At 40.1% G+C, this 18,191-nt stretch overlaps 1 protein-coding gene across 1 annotated transcript; it reads right to left on the bottom strand.

Annotated features, from left to right (window-relative positions):
* Window positions 1-641: 641 nt before the first annotated feature.
* On the bottom strand, window positions 642-18,191 carry LOC307024609 (uncharacterized protein). The gene is made up of 3 exons (XM_079658900.1): window positions 18,173-18,191; window positions 8,284-9,916; window positions 642-3,065 (listed from the first exon to the last, which is right to left on the bottom strand). Exons 2-3 carry the CDS (start codon window positions 9,424-9,426, stop codon window positions 2,556-2,558), a joined length of 1,653 nt encoding a protein of 550 aa, XP_079515026.1. The 5' UTR covers window positions 9,427-9,916; window positions 18,173-18,191; the 3' UTR covers window positions 642-2,555.

Raw genomic sequence — 18,191 nt, 5'->3', positions numbered from 1 at the left:
AGATTCTTAACTGTAGTGAAAGTAGAAATACTATGATCTTCAATCACTCCACAACAAGTAAAAGTCGTGATTTTAAAATCTAACTTAAGTAAAAGTACAAAAGTATTCGCATCTTAATATACTGTAAGTACAGAAAATAAAAGTGCTAATTCTGCACAGTGATCAATTTCAGAACTAGATAAAGTGTCAACAGCTAAATGTACTTCGAGTATCAACAGTGAAAGTATTAGTTATGCAGAACTGACCTTTTCACACTATTATATTATTATGGTTATTATATTATCCTGTTATTATACATGTGACAGCATTTTCATATTGTAGTTTGTCAATGTGGAGCTACTGAAGTACTGTGGTGATCAGTAGTACAGTACTGCATTATACCATATGTGATCCGCTCTATTGAAATCTGTCGGAAGTCGCAACGGCTCATTTCAAAATAAACGTGGATTTGCTTAAAAAAATAGTTTTTCGGGGTTCAGGTGTTTTGTTTGATTTTAAATAAACAAAGTTTTGGCTTTCAGAATATTAAACTTGTTTCGGCAAATTCAGATGATAAATGCAACTTTGAAGCTTGTAACGGCATAATTACAACAGAGAACGGAGTAACTTGACGGGTCAATATCACCATACGGTGCATTTGAGACTTCCCCATTTCCAAAAAAAAAAGCTGAGATTTTCCATTGAACTTCATATTCATTGTATTAAGTATATGTTATGCTGTTAGAAATGGATGTTGGTCAAGCTCCCACACTTTTTATAAATTAACAGCAAGCAGACAATGTACATGCAAACTGTGAATGAATCCACCCTGTCATGGACACATTCAAAGTAGAGTAAATACATTGTAATTACATAGTGATTATAAAATGTACATTTTCAGAAAGCAATTTAGTCCCTTTCTCAACATTATATTTTAGTTAATGGAAAAAGTATTTGGATAATAATGAAATTATGGCAAACTATTTGTTTCTCTATAAAATCTGCAAGAGTTGCACTTTCTTTTCTAAATAAAATCTAACAACAAAGATATCTGGTCAAACTTTCAAACAATACTATTTGGCCCTCATTTGTTAGAAAGGAATCACACAAAAGGTTTTGGTAACTTGTGAAAATATTTTGTTTATTTTCATAAAACATGAAAATGACAGGGTGGACAATGACATGACAGGGTGGACCTTGGGCATGACAGGGTGGACACTAGGGGTGCAACAACTAATCGACTTAATCGATTAAAATCGATTAACAAATTAGTTGGCAACTAATTCAGTCGTCGATTCGTTGGTGACGTCATCACATGTGTTCTACACCCCGTTAAGCTCCAACGTTATCACTCTTTTGTATCGGTACAGGAGACATTTAAAAACATATGTTATGTATTATTGCTACATAAACATTATATCGCAGTCTTAGTGTCGCCAACTCAGTTTCTAATATGCAATATGACTACAAAATGCGTCTATAATGTATTTTCGATCTTCCGAATTCAGACGAGCGATCTCTCCCCCGCCTGCTTGCGAGGGGGCGGGGCAGTTTACACACACACGCAGGAGATGGCGGAGAGAACGCGCTCCGAGGTGTGGTTAAACTTTAGCCGTCTCGATGTGGACAATGCTCGTTACCAAAAGTGCAATAACAGTTTATCATATAAAGGCGGTAAAACGAGCAATTTGTCTAAACATTTAGCAAAAGTGCACCACATTCAGACGAAGAAATGCACCGGGTTCGACTGTCTTTCTAGTAGCTCTGTAGCCCCGTCCAAGAGTAACCTTTCCACGTCAGGTGTTATGTATGCTAGCAGCAACACACAGAGTTAACTCAGTTATAAAAACATAGCTTAATGATTAGAGGTAACTGAATTAGTTATTTTGTTAAAGTTTCAGCTATTCTGTTTACAGTTCTATCATCACATTATTTAATATGATTTGTTAAAACGTTGTTGTTTCTTTTGATGTGAAATATTATGCATTTAATTAAAATAAAAAGCAATGTTAGTTTTGTTCACAATTTGTTGAGTTAGTTTACCTTATTTCTTGTCAAAAGAACCGTTAATACTATCGTTAAAAGGACCGGATCGATAAGCAGTATTGATATAAGTAGTAGTACAGTTAAAACCTTAACGATCCGAATAATCGATAAATTGTTTCATTAATCGATAGATTAATCGATTATCAAATTAGTCGTTTGTTGCAGCCCTAGTGGACACATTGTGAAATGTCATTGAATGGTCTCATAAATGCAATAAATCTAAAGGAAATGATGTAAAAGAAAATGTCAGAGGTCCTTTTCCCATGTAGGGGGAAATGACCAGTTGAACAGACTGGTTTTGATCCACTCTACCTGCATGCGGCCACTGAATAAAGAACATTAATGTGGCCTTCTTGTGTTCAATTCTGTACATCATTCTGCACAGTAAAAAGTCAAACATTCAACTGTAGAACAAGAAGAACAATTTTTTAAAGTGGAGAACAGTTGATTTAAAAAAAAAGAAGCATGTTACAGAGAGATCACTTAGACGCGTCTCCAAAACAGTCTCTCCCTTTCTGCAGAGACATGGCTCATTTCTGTAGTTGCTCTTCCACATACTTCCAAGCAGACGCTTCAATCTGTACTGAGCGCTTGTTCAGAGCCTGTGGTTCTGGTATTAGGCAAAGTATATGCCAGTCATAGTACCAACATATGTCCTCCCGGGGACTTGGCCAATGGAACTTGTTTATGCCATTGCGGTGCATACACTTAACTTTCACACTGTGCCCTTCTGCATCCATGATGAAACCTGGGTATGCTTCATTGTCGTAATTAACGACGCACCACTCTCCAATGTGCTTCACCTCAATCATTGCTGGTCTCCTAGGGTTATCTGGTGCCTTTCCACTTGCTGGGGACTCATCAGATGAAACAGGAACATCAGCTAGAGTGACCTCTTGAAGGTTAAAGCAGGGGCAGTCCAAAACACCTTCCTCCCTTTTACACAGGCATGAAATGTCTCGGTATTTCATCTGGCCGGGTGTCAGACTGATAGCTTGGTGGATTCTTAGAGTGCCTTTTACCGCAGCTATTGCAGGTACCTATAGTGATAGGGGGGGAGGGAATCAAACATTAATACACTTTATTTAACCACAACACATGAAAGGATCAGATTTGACAAAGCTAGTCTGTAATCTGGACCAGGGGCGTCAGCTGACCCAATACTATACAGGGGCACAACAGGGGCACAGAAAAAAAAAATGTTTTGCAGTTATTTCTTTGAAAAAAGCATGGGCACAGATAATTAATGCAAGCACGCGAGCAAACATTTTTTTGCACTTATTTATTATAATAAAGTGTCATAAATAAATAGTACAATCAGATTGTTATTTTCTGCATCATTAAATATCTAGCCTACCTGAACCAAACTGAATTGAATTGGCCTACTTGTGAACTTAACTGTATACAGTATCTCTAAATCACTAACTGATGAAGGCAAAAGAGGCACAATGAATCTTCATGAAATATCTGTCAGCAAACATGGACTTGAAAACTGAAAACTGAAAGAGAACCCCCCATCCTATGATGGTGTGATGGTGACTATCCTATGAGGTGTGTACATGGTCAGAGAGATGGGAGAGGTCTATGTTCATTTTTTTAAAAGTAAACTGTAACGTCTCGGTTTCAGTTTTGCAAAGCTATCAATCAATTGACAGTGGCTTAACTTGGAGAGTGCTCCTCTCTCAACAGACATGATGGCAAGATGGTGGAGTCTGTCTTGCCCCATTGTGCTTCTTAACCACGTGTGGAGGCGTCTCAGCACGCTGAATGTACGTTCACAAGTGCAGCTGGACACTGGAATGGTCAGAGATATCTGAATGACCTGTGTCAATGTTGGGAACATGACATGATCCAGCAAACTGAAAAGACATTGCATGTCAGTGATTGGAAGGCTTTCCTGCTTTCTGGCCAGATAGTTTTTAGCCACCAGCACTTCCTCTTGCTTTAGATCCACATTATAATGATCTGCCAGACCTCTGAGGTCCTCCTCACAGAGAAAGTTGCTAGATCCTGGATTACAGGCCTGAACACCTTTTAGAACTGTGCTGTTGAGAGATGAAAAACGCTGCTCCATCTCAGCAACCATCCTGTCAAGGCAAGGTAGATACACTGCGGTTCTCAACTTCTCGGCATTCCCTAGGTCACTCGCTGCCCCACAACTAGACTCGACTACATACTCCTCCATGCGTCTCTGCTTCTGCCTTTGTCTTGGTACAGCACATGACTCAGGGATTTGGTGTGTTTCGCACAAGGCCTTTGCGCGGTCATAAACCTCAGCTGCTTTGTCATCAGTGCGCATTTCTTGTAGAGTGGCGCACACAGCGCATTTGAACTCCTCAGCTTTTACCAGGTCCACAGTTTCACTTTGTAGGTATTTGTGTAGACTTTCTGTCACAGACAAAAAAGTCTTGAACATCATCAATAGATAAACTGTGGAGAACCTTGCAAGGTTGGCATGCAGACCCACAGCCGTAGGGTTGCTGATATTGGACAGGCACGTGAGAACTGCTGGGAAATTCTCTATCATAGCGTTGATAGACCTCAGCTGGCAAGACCATCGGGTGTTGGACAGCTGTACAAGCTCAGAAGCTTGTAAGCCAAGCTGTTTCTGAGTCTCCTTAAACTTGTCATGGTTCACAAGGGAGCCAGAAAAGAATGTATAGACATTCTGCAGGAGGTCAAATAACTTCCTGGCCTCTGGTATGGCCAGACATGTGGAACAGAGCACTAAATTCAATTGATGTGCATAGCAGTGCACATAAATGGCCATGGGATGGTTCTCTCGGAACTTTGCTTGGACCCCTCCAACAGCCCCACTCATGACTGAGGCGCCATCATAAGCCTGTGCAACCACCTTCACATGGTCTATGCCATTCAACCTTAGCTGTTGTTCAATGGCAGTTGTAATGGACTCCGCGTCAAAACCCTTCAAATCTACCATAGCTAGTAAATGTTCTTGCACACTCCCCCCAGCAACATATCGGACACACACAGCTAGCTGCTCAGTGCTGCCATCTCTTGCTTCGTCAGCCATCACTGAAAACATTCCAGCCTCCTTAATGTCTTTACTGATAGCTTTTGTTATCTCCTGGGCACAGCACTGAATTACTTCATTTTGTGATGAAGGTGACAAGTATGTAGTGTGTGATGGTGCTGAATATGTCTGAAGGAAAGGGTCGAACTCTTTCAAGAGGTTCATGCATTCCAGAAAGTTCCCCTGGTTGTCGCTGGACATGCCCTCATCATGGCCACGGAATGGGATATTTTGTTTTCCCAAAAACTTGGTAACAGCCACAACCCGGCTGAGGTACTCCCGTCTCTCTTTTATTTCATGCTCACTGGCAGAATCCAAATGGTCGACAACACTGCCATGAGCCTCACTGGCTTTATAACTACACCAAGACTGCATGCTTGCCTTATGTGCTGGTGATTTCTCATGCTCTCTATAGACATCCAGAGCTTTTTTCCAATTTTGAAAGCCAGTGTTTACAAAGGTGTCATTCTTCAAATGTTTCCCAAATATTCTACAGGGAAAACAAAGCGCTGCATCTTTAGCCTTGGAATATTCCAGCCATGTAAAGCTTTCAAACCAGTTGGCGTTAAATGATCGATTCTTTGCACCAAAGTTGTGCTGGGGATATTTTGACAACTTAACTTGGTTTGGGCCAGACTCCTTTCCCCCAAGATCACTTGTATGTCCCTCAAGATTGTGGACACTGCTTTTTTCTCTTGCCCCCAGTCTAATGTTCTCTGCCACTGTGGCAACTGTTTTCTCAGTCTCATCTCTGGGGTGTGATCTCTCCGGCCTGTCTGTCTCTTGTTGTCCTTCCTTCTCTCTCTGCCTTTCCCCTGCCTCAACCAGCTCAATCTCTTCTGCCCTCTGACTCTCCTGTCTGGTGCAACGTACAAAAAAATCATATGCTCAATAGTTACCTCAGATAACCATTAAAAGTTCAAATAACATTCATCACATCTATAAGTAGGGACATTTACAGTAGCTAACTACATTGTCAGCTGAGTCTCACTCTCACCTGTCAGTGTCATCTCTCAGTGTCATCCCTTCCTGTGTCCCTTCAATCTCCTCCTCTCCTCCTCTGCACTCTGCTGCACTGAGTCTTGAAACAACATGAACATATTACAGTCTAATGTCTGCATTTTCATTATCTACATTTTTACATATGCAGATGTAAGGTTACTTGTGTATAACCTGTTTGCAGTTATTCCTAATTAATATTAAATTAATAGCCATATCACCTCTGCTCGTGCTCATCAACATCCCTCTCTCCTTCACCTCCTCCGACACTCTGCTGCTCCTCTTTGTCTGGACAGATATGTAACTGTTAGGCTAGTGACCAGTGTTGAACTCAACTTGTGGCTTGTTACCTAAAAGTGGTTTGGGTTGCCTTGTTACCTAGCTTACCTCTCTCATTTCTCCTTGCTGCTTTATCCCTGCTCCGGGCGAATAACTTTCTGATGTCCATTTACAAGATACTAAATACTAAAATACAGAATACTATCAAATCAATCAAATCGTGAAGTGATAAATAATGGGAAACCAACGCCGGAGCTAAAAGGTATGTTTCAAAAGACGGTTAGGATAACTCCATCGACTACTCACGTTCAAAGCCACATTTCTTTGAAAATGTTTCACCTCAATAATAGATTTCGTGATTTAAGATACTTGGGTTTATATATTTCTAAATCTGACACTGAAACTGTCAGTGCCTCACCAGCCACGAACCTCAGCGCATGTCACTGCTATTCACATCTCCATCCATTTAGCCTAGTCTATTATGTTTTATAAATGATTAAAAAGTGCTATTTATACAAATCACATAACATTTAACAGTGTAGCCTATACGATTAGCTTCCAGGCAAACTCATTAAAATATATAGCCTACTCCTGTGTGACCTTCACTTCTAAAACTAAGATTATGTTCATCGTAAAATTACGTTGCTTACCAGATTGACCGCAAGCTTTATTTCATGGTATCCTGAACTACCAAGGCAAAACACGCATCAACACTACGGGTTATCAGAAGGGACAAAAAACATTCGAATAAACAAATGAAAGCAGCGTGTGCTGAATAGGACTAGTCTTATGCTGTGCAAGAGAGGTTTACAGTAGCAAAATTGAGTTCGCATTGTTAGAAATTAAAATCAATGTTTTGATGGTATAATGTAGCTTAAACATACCGTCAGTTTAAACGCTCTTTTATACTGAAAAACCAGAAATTCTTGTGCACAAGCAGTTAAGCTTTTATTCTGAAAATCCTTCATCTACGGTTAGCATGTAGCATGTGGCTAATATACGATTTCCTAGAGATGAATTGAGAAGCGAAATGACTTGGTGTGGTGAAAACCGAAACCTACTGATTTAACACTACAACGATAGATGTCGAGATACTACCATGTTGAATATTAAATGAAAGTACAGTTTATTTGAATACATTATTGTTTACAGACGAGAGTAGCATGTGGCAACATCCGGAATGACCGGAAACCAAACGAGCCGAGAAGTATTGTTTAGAGTATTGATTACAGCGTTTAGAATGTGTTAAATGAAAAGTGATGAAAGAGAATATGAGGAGAGAAGGCGGGTTAAGCATATATTGAATGTGAAAAGAACCTATCCTCTGTTTAAATGCAATAACGGACATTGGAGACGAGGTGAGCCGGCTGGCGGGGAGGAGCCAGCAGAGGATATATATAGCAGCGCCGGAGGAGAGATCCGCTGTCTTCTTCTTGCTCAGGAGAACCAGATCACAGCTGTTTTCTGCCGGAACAATATTCTGTCTGTAACACTACCGCGCCTTTTTTAATTAAAGTATCCCATTTGAATCTTTTCAGAGACTCCATTTAGTCTCATTTTAAAGCTTCTCTCCTGAACGCGAGAATAAAGAACATATTTAACAGCATTGACGGCCACAATGCTTGTAAAAGACGCTCCGTGCAAAGGGGTTATAAAGTTACCAGACACACGGGCAGGCAAGTGCATAGAGTTACTAGTCCGATAGGAAAGTTACTAGACCCGGGCGTGCGGGCGTGTCGCCATTTCGAACCCTGAATAAATTAATAAATTAATAAAAAAATCAGTGACCCAGGCATACCGGGGCACCTCAGATCTACAGGGGGGCACGTGCCCCCGTGAAAAGGGTCTCGCGACGCCGATGATCTGGACGGGAGAGGGGGGACAGGGATCTGAAACCGAGGCAGAAGGACTATGGGGTGAATTGGATAACGGACTATAGCTTTTACCTGAGTCTTTGATTCAATATCCCTCTCTGGGACGAAGAACAACTCAACAGATGTGTCCAGGCTTTTCAGCTTGTCATACAAGCTCTGGGCATCAGGGATGTCTCCTCCATGGGCCACAATTCGGTCTGCTGACCTCTTGAGGACCCCACCAACACCGTCTGGTGCCCCCTTCCCATGACTAGCCTCAAAGAAATTCCACGTTATTTCTTTGAAGCCATACTTGTAGGGTTCCGTTGAGAGGTAGAATAAATTTCCCTTTTGTCGATACTGCGTTGCAGGCCCGTTGCTGAAAAAATGAAGTATGCTGACTTGAGGGTGTCGTTCTCTCACTACCTTCAGAATTGGATCAAGGTGGGCCCAGATGGCCACAGGGTCGTGTCTTCTGGAGGGTGATATGGAGCAGAAGGTGTGCGGCGCTTGTCCACCAGCGGTGTAGAGCACTCCAGTGTGCAGACTGGCCTGCTGGTGTGAGCCTCCAAAATGCACAGATTGTATTTCTCGGCTGTACTTGCATGAGTAATTTTCGCTAAAATCTATATGCAAAAGGGACTCGTTGTGCTTCAGGCTCCTCCTGAGCTCCCTGTAGGGATTAAACTGCCATTTAATGTTGAAGACATGGCGCTTAAAATGGAGAAGCCTCTCCTGGAAATCTGTGTTAAGGTCGTGCTGCGTTGTTGTTATCTCCCTTTTCACTGTGATTGTTGACACCTTCTCATCCTTCGTGATCTTCTCTGTCATCCACTGAGAAAAACGAATGTTCTCTTCCCCAGGAATTGTCAGCATCGGGTGACAAGTTAGGAGGCATTCACTGCACTCACCGTAAGCACAGACCTTGGCTTTCGGGTCGCACATGGTTGCTTCAGACATTTCCTCAATGTTTCTTGAGGACAGCAACCCTTGGCTCTGCAAGGCATTGGCCATGAATTGCAAGTTCTCATGTTTTTTGCAGAGACATGTGTCACGGTCAGAGGAAGAGGGGGTTACCACCCAAAAGGGTCTGAGACGGCAAAAGGAGGTGTATGACACCTGGCCAATGTGCTCAGAGAGAAACTTCCTATGCAAGTTCTTCCTTGTATCGGTAAGCAACCTCCTCTGCATCTTTTTCTTCAGCAGTGTGACTGTTTGTTTGCGGCCAGTCGTCATTCGACTAACATCATCTCGAAGAAAAAACGGTGTAACGTTCTTCCTCAACTCATTTCGACTGACGCACCTCCTCCCATGGTAGGTAAGATCCACAGGATACTTTGCTCTCTTGTTAGAGTAGCCAAAAGCAGTCTGTGCATGCTTTTGGAGCTTGTACTTCTTCTGAATGTTTCCACTGATCACTTTTGCTATCAACTGCTTCTCTCTGTTTGTTTTTGCATTTTCATATTTTCTTTTAATATCTTCAATCAGGGATGTATGGAAAATAAGAGCTCTTTTGATGGGTGAATTCACTTTTGTACGTCCCAACAAAGCATTGACTTTTGATCGTGGTGATTTAGACAAACTTCCTTTCTTGGCCCTATGGAGCCTCTTCTTATATTTCTCAGTTTTAGTTTTCTCTTTTGCGAGCTGTGCCTCCAATATTTCAATCTGATCTTTCAGTTTCCTCTTCGACCTTCTTCTAGCACTTGCCCCTAGACGCTGTTGCCTGAAACACAAAATGTCTGTATATTATTATATAAGGATTTTTAGTAAGATTTTAACGAGTTAGTCATCAATATGTCGTTTTATGGGGACTGTTAGAAATTAAAATCAATGTTTTAATGGGGAAATGTAGTTTAAACATGCCGTCAGTTTTAATGCTCTTTTATACTGAAAAACCAGAAATTCTTGTGTACAAGCAGTTAAGCTTTTATTCTGAAAATCCTTCATCTCCGGTTAGCATTTAGCATGTGGCTAATATACGATTTCCTGAAGAGGTGAATTTAGTAGCGAAATGATATGGAGTGGTGCAAACCGAAGCTACTGATTTAACACTACAACTATAGATGTTGAAATACTACCATGCTGAATATTAAATGAAGGTACAGTTTATTTGAATACATTATTGTTTACAGACGAGAGTAGCATGTGACAACATCCGGAATGACCGGAAACCAAACGAGCCGAGAAGTATTGTTTAGAGTATTGATTACAGCGTTTAGAATGTGTTAAATGAAAAGGGATGAAAGAGAATATGAGGAGAAACGGCGTGTTAAGCATATATTGAATGTGAAAAGAACCAATCTTCTGTTTAAATGCAATAACGGACATTGGAGACGAGGCGAGCCGGCTTGCGGGGAGGAGCCAGCAGACGATATATAAACAGCACCGGAGGAGAGATCCATTCTCTTCTCTTCCCTATCGAGGAGAGCCAGATCACAGCTGTTTGTCTGACTGAACAATATCATGCTTGTGTCCAACCCGCGCCTTTTTAAATTAAAGTACCCAATTGAACTTTCACAGAGACTCCATTTAGTCTCCTATTTTAAAGCTTCTCTCCTGGTCGGGAGAATAACGAACACAGTTAACAATCTGGTGACTTCCCTGACGTGATCCCACTGACCGAGGAGAGAAAACCAACCGGCTGTTTCCTGGAGACGCTTGCAGCCATTCGACACACAAGAGCTCAAATCAATCGGTAAGAAGATGCCTGTTATGACAAAGATTCTTCACTAGTTAAACTAGGCAAAGTTAGATTTGTGTGTTTGACGGCAGCCGGCTGATCCTGAAAATAGCTGTGCATTTTAATGTTAAAACAACCCAAATTGATAAAATAATCACTCTAAAACCACGAGGCGTTGTTTTGTCACAAGCAGGGTGAGTTCACACTTTCTTTTGTTCCATTAACCCTGCATGCTATTAACCACGTGTGGGTGTTGAATTTTAAATATATAGTGTGTGGACATTGTACTTCGGATAGGTGCCTTGCTGCTTTCACATAGGTGTCTCTTGTTACGTTAATAGTTAGTTAGCCTATGACGTAAGGGTATATAGCCCATTTGACGATTTTTTGTTAAGATCTGGAGACATAGCGAATCGGTTAAGGGCCGAGTAAGTGAAAACCAGCGGGGCATAGTGAATCAACTCAGGGTTAAGACCGAAGTCAGTGCTTTAAAGAAAGTCCTTTTCAAGAAAGGCTTGGTTAAGGTCTAAGCCTTTATCAGTGGTTAAAACTGTTCTGTTTAAAAAAGATATTGCGGGTGGGTTACGGTAATCGGAATTACAGCAGCAGTGCAGTAATAAGACGACGGTCTATTATCAGTGGCTGATAGGTCTCCATATTAGTCCCAGTTTGGCGTGTCCAAATAGCAACAGTTAACTATAGTCGACTATAAAGTCAAATATTACGTGAACAGGTTTATAGCTAGTGCGTAAAGGTTCCTAACTTTAAGTGATGATATTAAAAAGATAAAGCCCATAGTCGACTATAAAGTCAAATAATACGTGAACAGGTTTATAGCTAGTGCGTAAGGGTTCCTAACTTTAAGTGATGAATTTCAATAAGATAAAGCCCATTTTTTCATAGTAAACTAGATAGAAATGTTGTTATTTTAAACTAAGTGTTGTTTTGGCTTGGATTTCAGGGTTTATAATACCACACCAGTGGTTTACTTTGTTACGGTTCGTTTAAAGATCACCTCGCCCTTGTTTAAACTCCCACCTGAGAGCCGCATGGACAAATCTCTTTGTCTACAGGTCAAAGTGCGAAATAATCGGGTGCCATCTTGTTTACACCCCACATGTGGGAAAACAAAGACAGGGCAATCGCCATTTCGTGAAATGCAAATTCAATTTGCTCCTTTTGCTTTGAATTTGCATTTACACAGAGCATCCACCAATTACAAGTAGCAGAGTAGAACATTTAGCAGACTATTTTTGTAATTATGAGAAGGATACAGATTACAAGTGATGTTGTTCCCCCACACAGAAAACTATTGTGTCCACACAACTAGTGAGGTCAAGATGTGACGGAGCGACAGAGACTGGCCCAACATTTTCCAGCCAGTACATAGATAGACCCCGTCAGAAGACCGGGGCTGTGTTTAAAGGGGAACTTCATTTATTCTTAGCCAGAAGTGCAGTTTTTAATCAAACAATTATGTGATTTATGGAGTCAGATTACATTGTTCTCATAAACACAATTTTATAATCGGTCTGAAGTGTCTGTTTTAAGGCATGAGCCGCAGATTAAATAACATAACACTGATGAAGAAGTTGTAGGGTTTTTACAACAGTTTCAAGAATCAGTCTTTATTTATTTATTCTTGAGTAACTTTACTGATTTATAGTGTAGTGCGTAAGGCAATATCTCATAATGAGTGAGGAGCACCAGCCCTTCATGCAGGTCACTGTGAGAATAGTTCATATTTTCCCTCCAGTTTGGAGACAGATTATTTTATCATATGTTAGTTCAGCAGTGTCAACCAATCCTCTAATCCTAGAGTTATTGAGACGCATTAGCGACACCAGGGGTATTGTTTTTCGCAGCAACGATGATGCATAATACCATGACAAAAGCCATTATTGAAACAAGTCAACTATTAGAAGTGCTAATGGGAAATGTTTTGTGAATATGCATTTATGCCATCAGAAAGCCATACATCATATGATATTTTTGTACGCCTTGTGGGTACACGGAGAAGTTATATTTATTTAATGCAACGTTATGGGTTTTACATGTCCTGTTCAGAATAGGGTAATCATTGCAATATTAATTGAGCACTTTATGCTCAAAGGAGGGAGTGTCATGATTATACAGATATGTTAATTTCAGTGACGTAGTTAATAAATAATAACATGTAGTCAACAATAGGTCAAAAAACAACAAGAGGTATGCCAAAGCTTGGGCCTTCTCCAAGGAGGGAGTGGTCCAGTTTTAGATATTAGACAAATAGAAGTGGATGAATATGTCAGAACTCTGAGTAATATTATGCAATTTTTGTCTACACAGGCTAGGAAAACTACAGAGATACCAGACGAGACACCAGAAGAGACTCCTGTTCGGCCAGGTGATTGGGTGAGGGTGAAAGTTCACAAAAGACAGTGGGCTCATCCCCGGTGGACGGAAGCGTGAAAAGTTGTAACAAACTTCACACGCGCTCCGGTTTAAAGGTAAAGAAAAAGGAGCAAATTGACACCACCTCACACATAGTCACCCTTCACTGGCAACTTCCAGAACATTATTGGGAGTTAGGACTGATTTGGCAGAGCTGGAACAAAACAATAAATAGAAATAAGATAAAGATAGAAACAGCTCAAAAGACAAATTGTCTATAGATTTTTATAGATTGTACATTAATGTGAAAACCTATTTTTTTGTTTTACATCTGAAAAAGAGTCCAATTTTTTGTATGTTATTTTTGGACTCATTATTTAAATTCTGTAACGGACACAACCAGGGATAAAATAGAGATGATGACGAGAACAAAGCCAAACCAATTGTGGGGTCCCCTAGGGATAAGAGTACACAGGCTACTAACCCAAAAGTACAGCTTTGTACGTACAAACTCTATGAACAACATTTCCTAGCAGACAGTGGCGACATTGCAGATATGTCCAGTCACCAAAGTTACTTATGTTCTAAATAACAGTGAGATTTAAAGTGATGGAGAAAATATGGAGACGTTCCTTTATAGTGTGTGAAATATGTGGTGCTTGAAGCATCTAGGTATTTAAATGTATGGAAGAAAGTGGTTTCCTGAAAGTTAATTGGAGTAAACATGTTACGGTGGGTGAAAACAATGTTTAGGGATATGGTACAATTATTAGAAAACATTAACTGGGCTTAGATGACATTTAACATCAAAGAAAGATAGTATGGTTCGGAAAATGGAGTGGGAAAGATTGGATTTATTTTTACCTCAGTGTGTTAACTATAGATAATGCTTCCCGAGATCTCTCTCTCTCTATCTCCGCCTGTCAGAACGCTACGACCCCAACTTCCAAGCAGACAAAAGACCTCACCACGGAAGACTCCTCCTCCTCCATCGAACAGACAGAGAAGCAGAGCTGAACCATCTCCACCTGAGGAATCCAGAACTACAGGTGACATAAAAAGGCACACTCTCATCGGTCCCCCACAGGACATGAAGTTCCAAGCTGAGCCACAAGATTTGGACACAAGAGCAGAGTGTGGGACATGAGAGCGGAATACGCCCTCCATGCAACAAAGTAGAGACTGTAAAGGAGGAGATTAAAAGCAAAGCAGATGGGACACTGAAGAGAGTTACAGCGGAAGGATCCAAGCGCAGATGGACTGAGGAGAAGGTGAACGGAGGAGAAGACAGGCCGGAGGAGTTGGCATGGTCCGGCAGAACGTGAGGGGGTCCTGGCTTGACAACCAGAGGGGGAGAGAAGGAAAACGGGAGTGAGTGAGTTTACACATAAACACACTTATTCACCAACGAGAAATACGGAAAGAAAAAGGTTTATTAGCCATTAATTAATCAATTGGTTAATTTATAAAGTAAGAAAGAGGAAACTATTAAATAACCCTAAAAACACACTGAGGGTAGAACATATTATTCAATCTTTTCATCATATGAACAAATTATTCTTTAAGAGTTTTTTATTCATGTGTGAATTTGGGTAAGATTGAATTTGTTACAGTATAGACCTACAGTTTAAAGGGATGGTTTTAGTAACCACTCTATAAAAGCAGACAAATCTTTATTTGTATGGAAAATGTTAAAGGTAGAGCTAGTACCAAGCCAAAGATGGTATTCCAATCTAGAGTATTGATATCTCCATTGTAGCATGGTTATTACCTCAGGAGGGAAGATTAAGGTGGAAATAACAGTTGTTTTTCATCCAAGATGTAGAGTTTTAAAAAGACAAAAGAGAGATTGCACATTTTAATAAAAAAAAAACTAATATAATTGGGAGTAATACATGCGGGCCTTGGATCACTCATTGTAATGGTGCATATTTTACAACAAATATCGTTCAGGGAGAAGGGGTCGCTCGATCCACCCTGCAGATGTTTTAAATCTTACTTGCAGCTTCAGATGGAGTATGAGTTTTAAAAGACAAGCGCCACCAGCTCCTAAAGGTCATCCATTCAATCAGTGATGACCTGACTTTTAGAGATGTTATTTAAAGGATAAACATATCTGCCATAGGTGTAAATTCCTGAATTGAACTGCAAACCATTAATGAAATGACTTCTGTTTTAAAGTTCTTGTTAAAGGAGGGAGTAATTATCACATGCTCTAGCACCCAAGGGTCTGTTAAAGGGGTTAGCATAGCTATTTAAGTAGACAAGAATTGAAAATAAATTAGTATAATGAGTTATTGATATTCCACTGGTTCTCACACCATTTCAGGGACTTTATCACTGCATTAGAACAGACCACCCAAAGGTAATGAGAAGGAACCTTTAAGTGATGAAACTCTACAACTATTGTAACTGACCAAAATCTTCTCCCAGAAATGACTGTCTAGAATGCCGTACCCCAGAGTAGAACGTACCGATTGATCACGACGGCCCCTTCTAGAAAACATATTACTTTCATACCTTAAATGGTATGAAAGGAGGGAGGGTAAATTTCTCATGAGGAGATAATTACAAATGCTAGCAGAACAAGACGACCAACCCCCGTATTCAGATGTTGATGACAATGATGAGTTAGTTTAAATGATATGGATGTTCGGAGATGAGATTGATCAATGAATGTCCAGCTGATGTGATTCTTTACATTATGAAATCATGTGAAGAAGTGAGCAAAATAAAATGCTAAAATGGAGTGAATCCATTTCAATTTACTTTACACTATTCCAAGATAGTTTATTTTTATTTTTCAATTTACTTTGCCAATCCAAGATATTTTATTTTATTCTTTGTTTACTTTATACTATTCTAATATGGTGGATCTCATGTTGTAAAAATAATTGCTATTCTAAAATGGTTTGTTTCTTTTCACTTTGTAAAAACAAGTGCCTTAACACTGAGCGTGGTATGAGAACGGTTTCTGTGAAAGGAGGGACGAAGAAATGTTCTTATACCAAGCCATTGCTGCTATTTTGAAGAATGATATTGAATGTAAACACTAGAAGTTATGCACAAGGGAAAACTTTTATGTTTGAACACAGACAAGAATTTATTTTGTATTTTTGTAAAGCCGGCTGTAAAACCATTCCATTTGATTGTATGTTTGTTAATATGAGATATGTAATATGCAAAGTTCAGATGAAGAACTCATTGATTTCAGTATTATACACACCTTTTAGGTGTGTAAGGAGGGACTGTTAGAAATTAAAATCAATGTTTTAATGGGGAAATGTAGTTTAAACATGCCGTCAATTTTAATGCTCTTTTATACTGAAAAACCAGAAATTCTTGTGCACAAGCAGTTAAGCTTTTATTCTGAAAATCCTTCATCTCCGGTTAGCATTTAGCATGTGGCTAATATACGATTTCCTGAAGAGGTGAATTTAGTAGCGAAATGATATGGAGTGGTGCAAACCGAAGCCTACTGATTTAACACTACAACTATAGATGTCGAGATACTACCATGCTGAATATTAAATGAAGGTACAGTTTATTTGAATACATTGTTTACAGACGAGAGTAGCATGTGACAACATCCGGAATGACCGGAAACCAAACGAGCCGAGAAGTATTTTTTAGAGTATTGATTACAGCGTTTAGAATGTGTTAAATGAAAAGTGATGAAAGAGAATATGAGGAGAAACGGCGTGTTAAGCATATATTGAATGTGAAAAGAACCTATCCTCTGTTTAAATGCAATAACGGACATTGGAGACGAGGCGAGCCGGCTTGCGGGGAGGAGCCAGCAGAGGATATATAACAGCACCGGAGGAGAGATCCATTCTCTTCTCTTCCCTATCGAGGAGAGCCAGATCACAGCTGTTTGTCTGACTGAACAATATCATGCTTGTGTCCAACCCGCGCCTTTTTAAATTAAAGTACCCAATTGAACTTTCACAGAGACTCCATTTAGTCTCCTATTTTAAAGCTTCTCTCCTGGTCGGGAGAATAACGAACACAGTTAACAGGACATAAACAGTTGATAATTGTCCTTCAAATAAATCTAAACTTTCTAATAAGTCATCAGCTAAACTTCCAATGATCTAACCTGGAAAGCCCTGGCTCAGGCTGATTTTCAGGAGCTGCAGGGGAGTCTGGTGGTGTCTCTGACTGTAGCAAAGCACTGGCCCTGTCTCTGGCTCTGTCTTGACTTTTTGCCTCTCTCCATTTCTTTCTTTTTGCCCTCTTCGCTCTCTCACTAAGCTCATTGACACCCTTCTTCGTTCCAGTCTCTCTGTCTTTTTTCCATTTGTCGCTCTCTTTCTCAAGGTACTTTCTTCTTCTGTCCGGGTCAGCATCACGACGTTCCCGATATCTCCTTGCTATCTCAGCTCCTTTTGAGCTCATTCCTTGAAAAAGACAATTCAAAATGTTCCCTTACACACTTTAATTGGCGGTCCAGGTAAACTAGGCTTGCCTTATCAAACTAGGCTTGCTGATTCCGAAATTGCCCAAAAAAGTCCATATTGTCCACTCCTACTATGTATAGCATGTAGTGTTATAAAATGTGTGTAATAGCTATTATAATATTACACACATTTATCAGCATGTGGCATAAACTATGTGCATGTCCTTCCTGTCACAAACCATGTCCACCCTGTCATGGAAGGCTTGCTGACAGGGTGGACAATGACAGGGTGGACATTTTTGGCTAATATTAGCATTTAATGAGCACATGGTGGACCTTCAGTTAGCAACATGATTCAGTTAGCAAGGTGACTGTGTACTGTTGAACAAATATAGTTCGAATTTCTGAAATGTTTTTATATTAATTGAAATGTAACTATGACAGAGTGGACATGTTAAGCTTGACAACATCCAACTACACACATAATATGATTAAAATCACAAAATATAAGTGTAAATACTTACTCTGCACCTAGCCAATGTC

This window comes from Notothenia rossii (genome assembly GCF_949606895.1).
Source record: "Notothenia rossii genome assembly, chromosome: 11".
Classification (NCBI taxonomy): domain Eukaryota; kingdom Metazoa; phylum Chordata; class Actinopteri; order Perciformes; family Nototheniidae; genus Notothenia; species Notothenia rossii.
The sequence above is the reverse complement of the archived record's forward strand: the minus strand, read 5'-3'. Positions and strand labels throughout refer to the sequence as shown.

What these genes read in the sequence shown, in the direction of transcription:
- LOC307024609 (XM_079658900.1), bottom strand. Translation starts at nt 9,426, where the DNA reads ATGACGACTGGCCGCAAACAAACAGTCACACTGCTGAAGAAAAAGATG. An exon ending in ATATTGAATCAAAGACTCAG is followed by an intron (nt 3,066 to 8,283) that starts GTAAAAGCTATA and finishes CTATCACTATAG; the next exon opens with GTACCTGCAATAGCTGCGGT.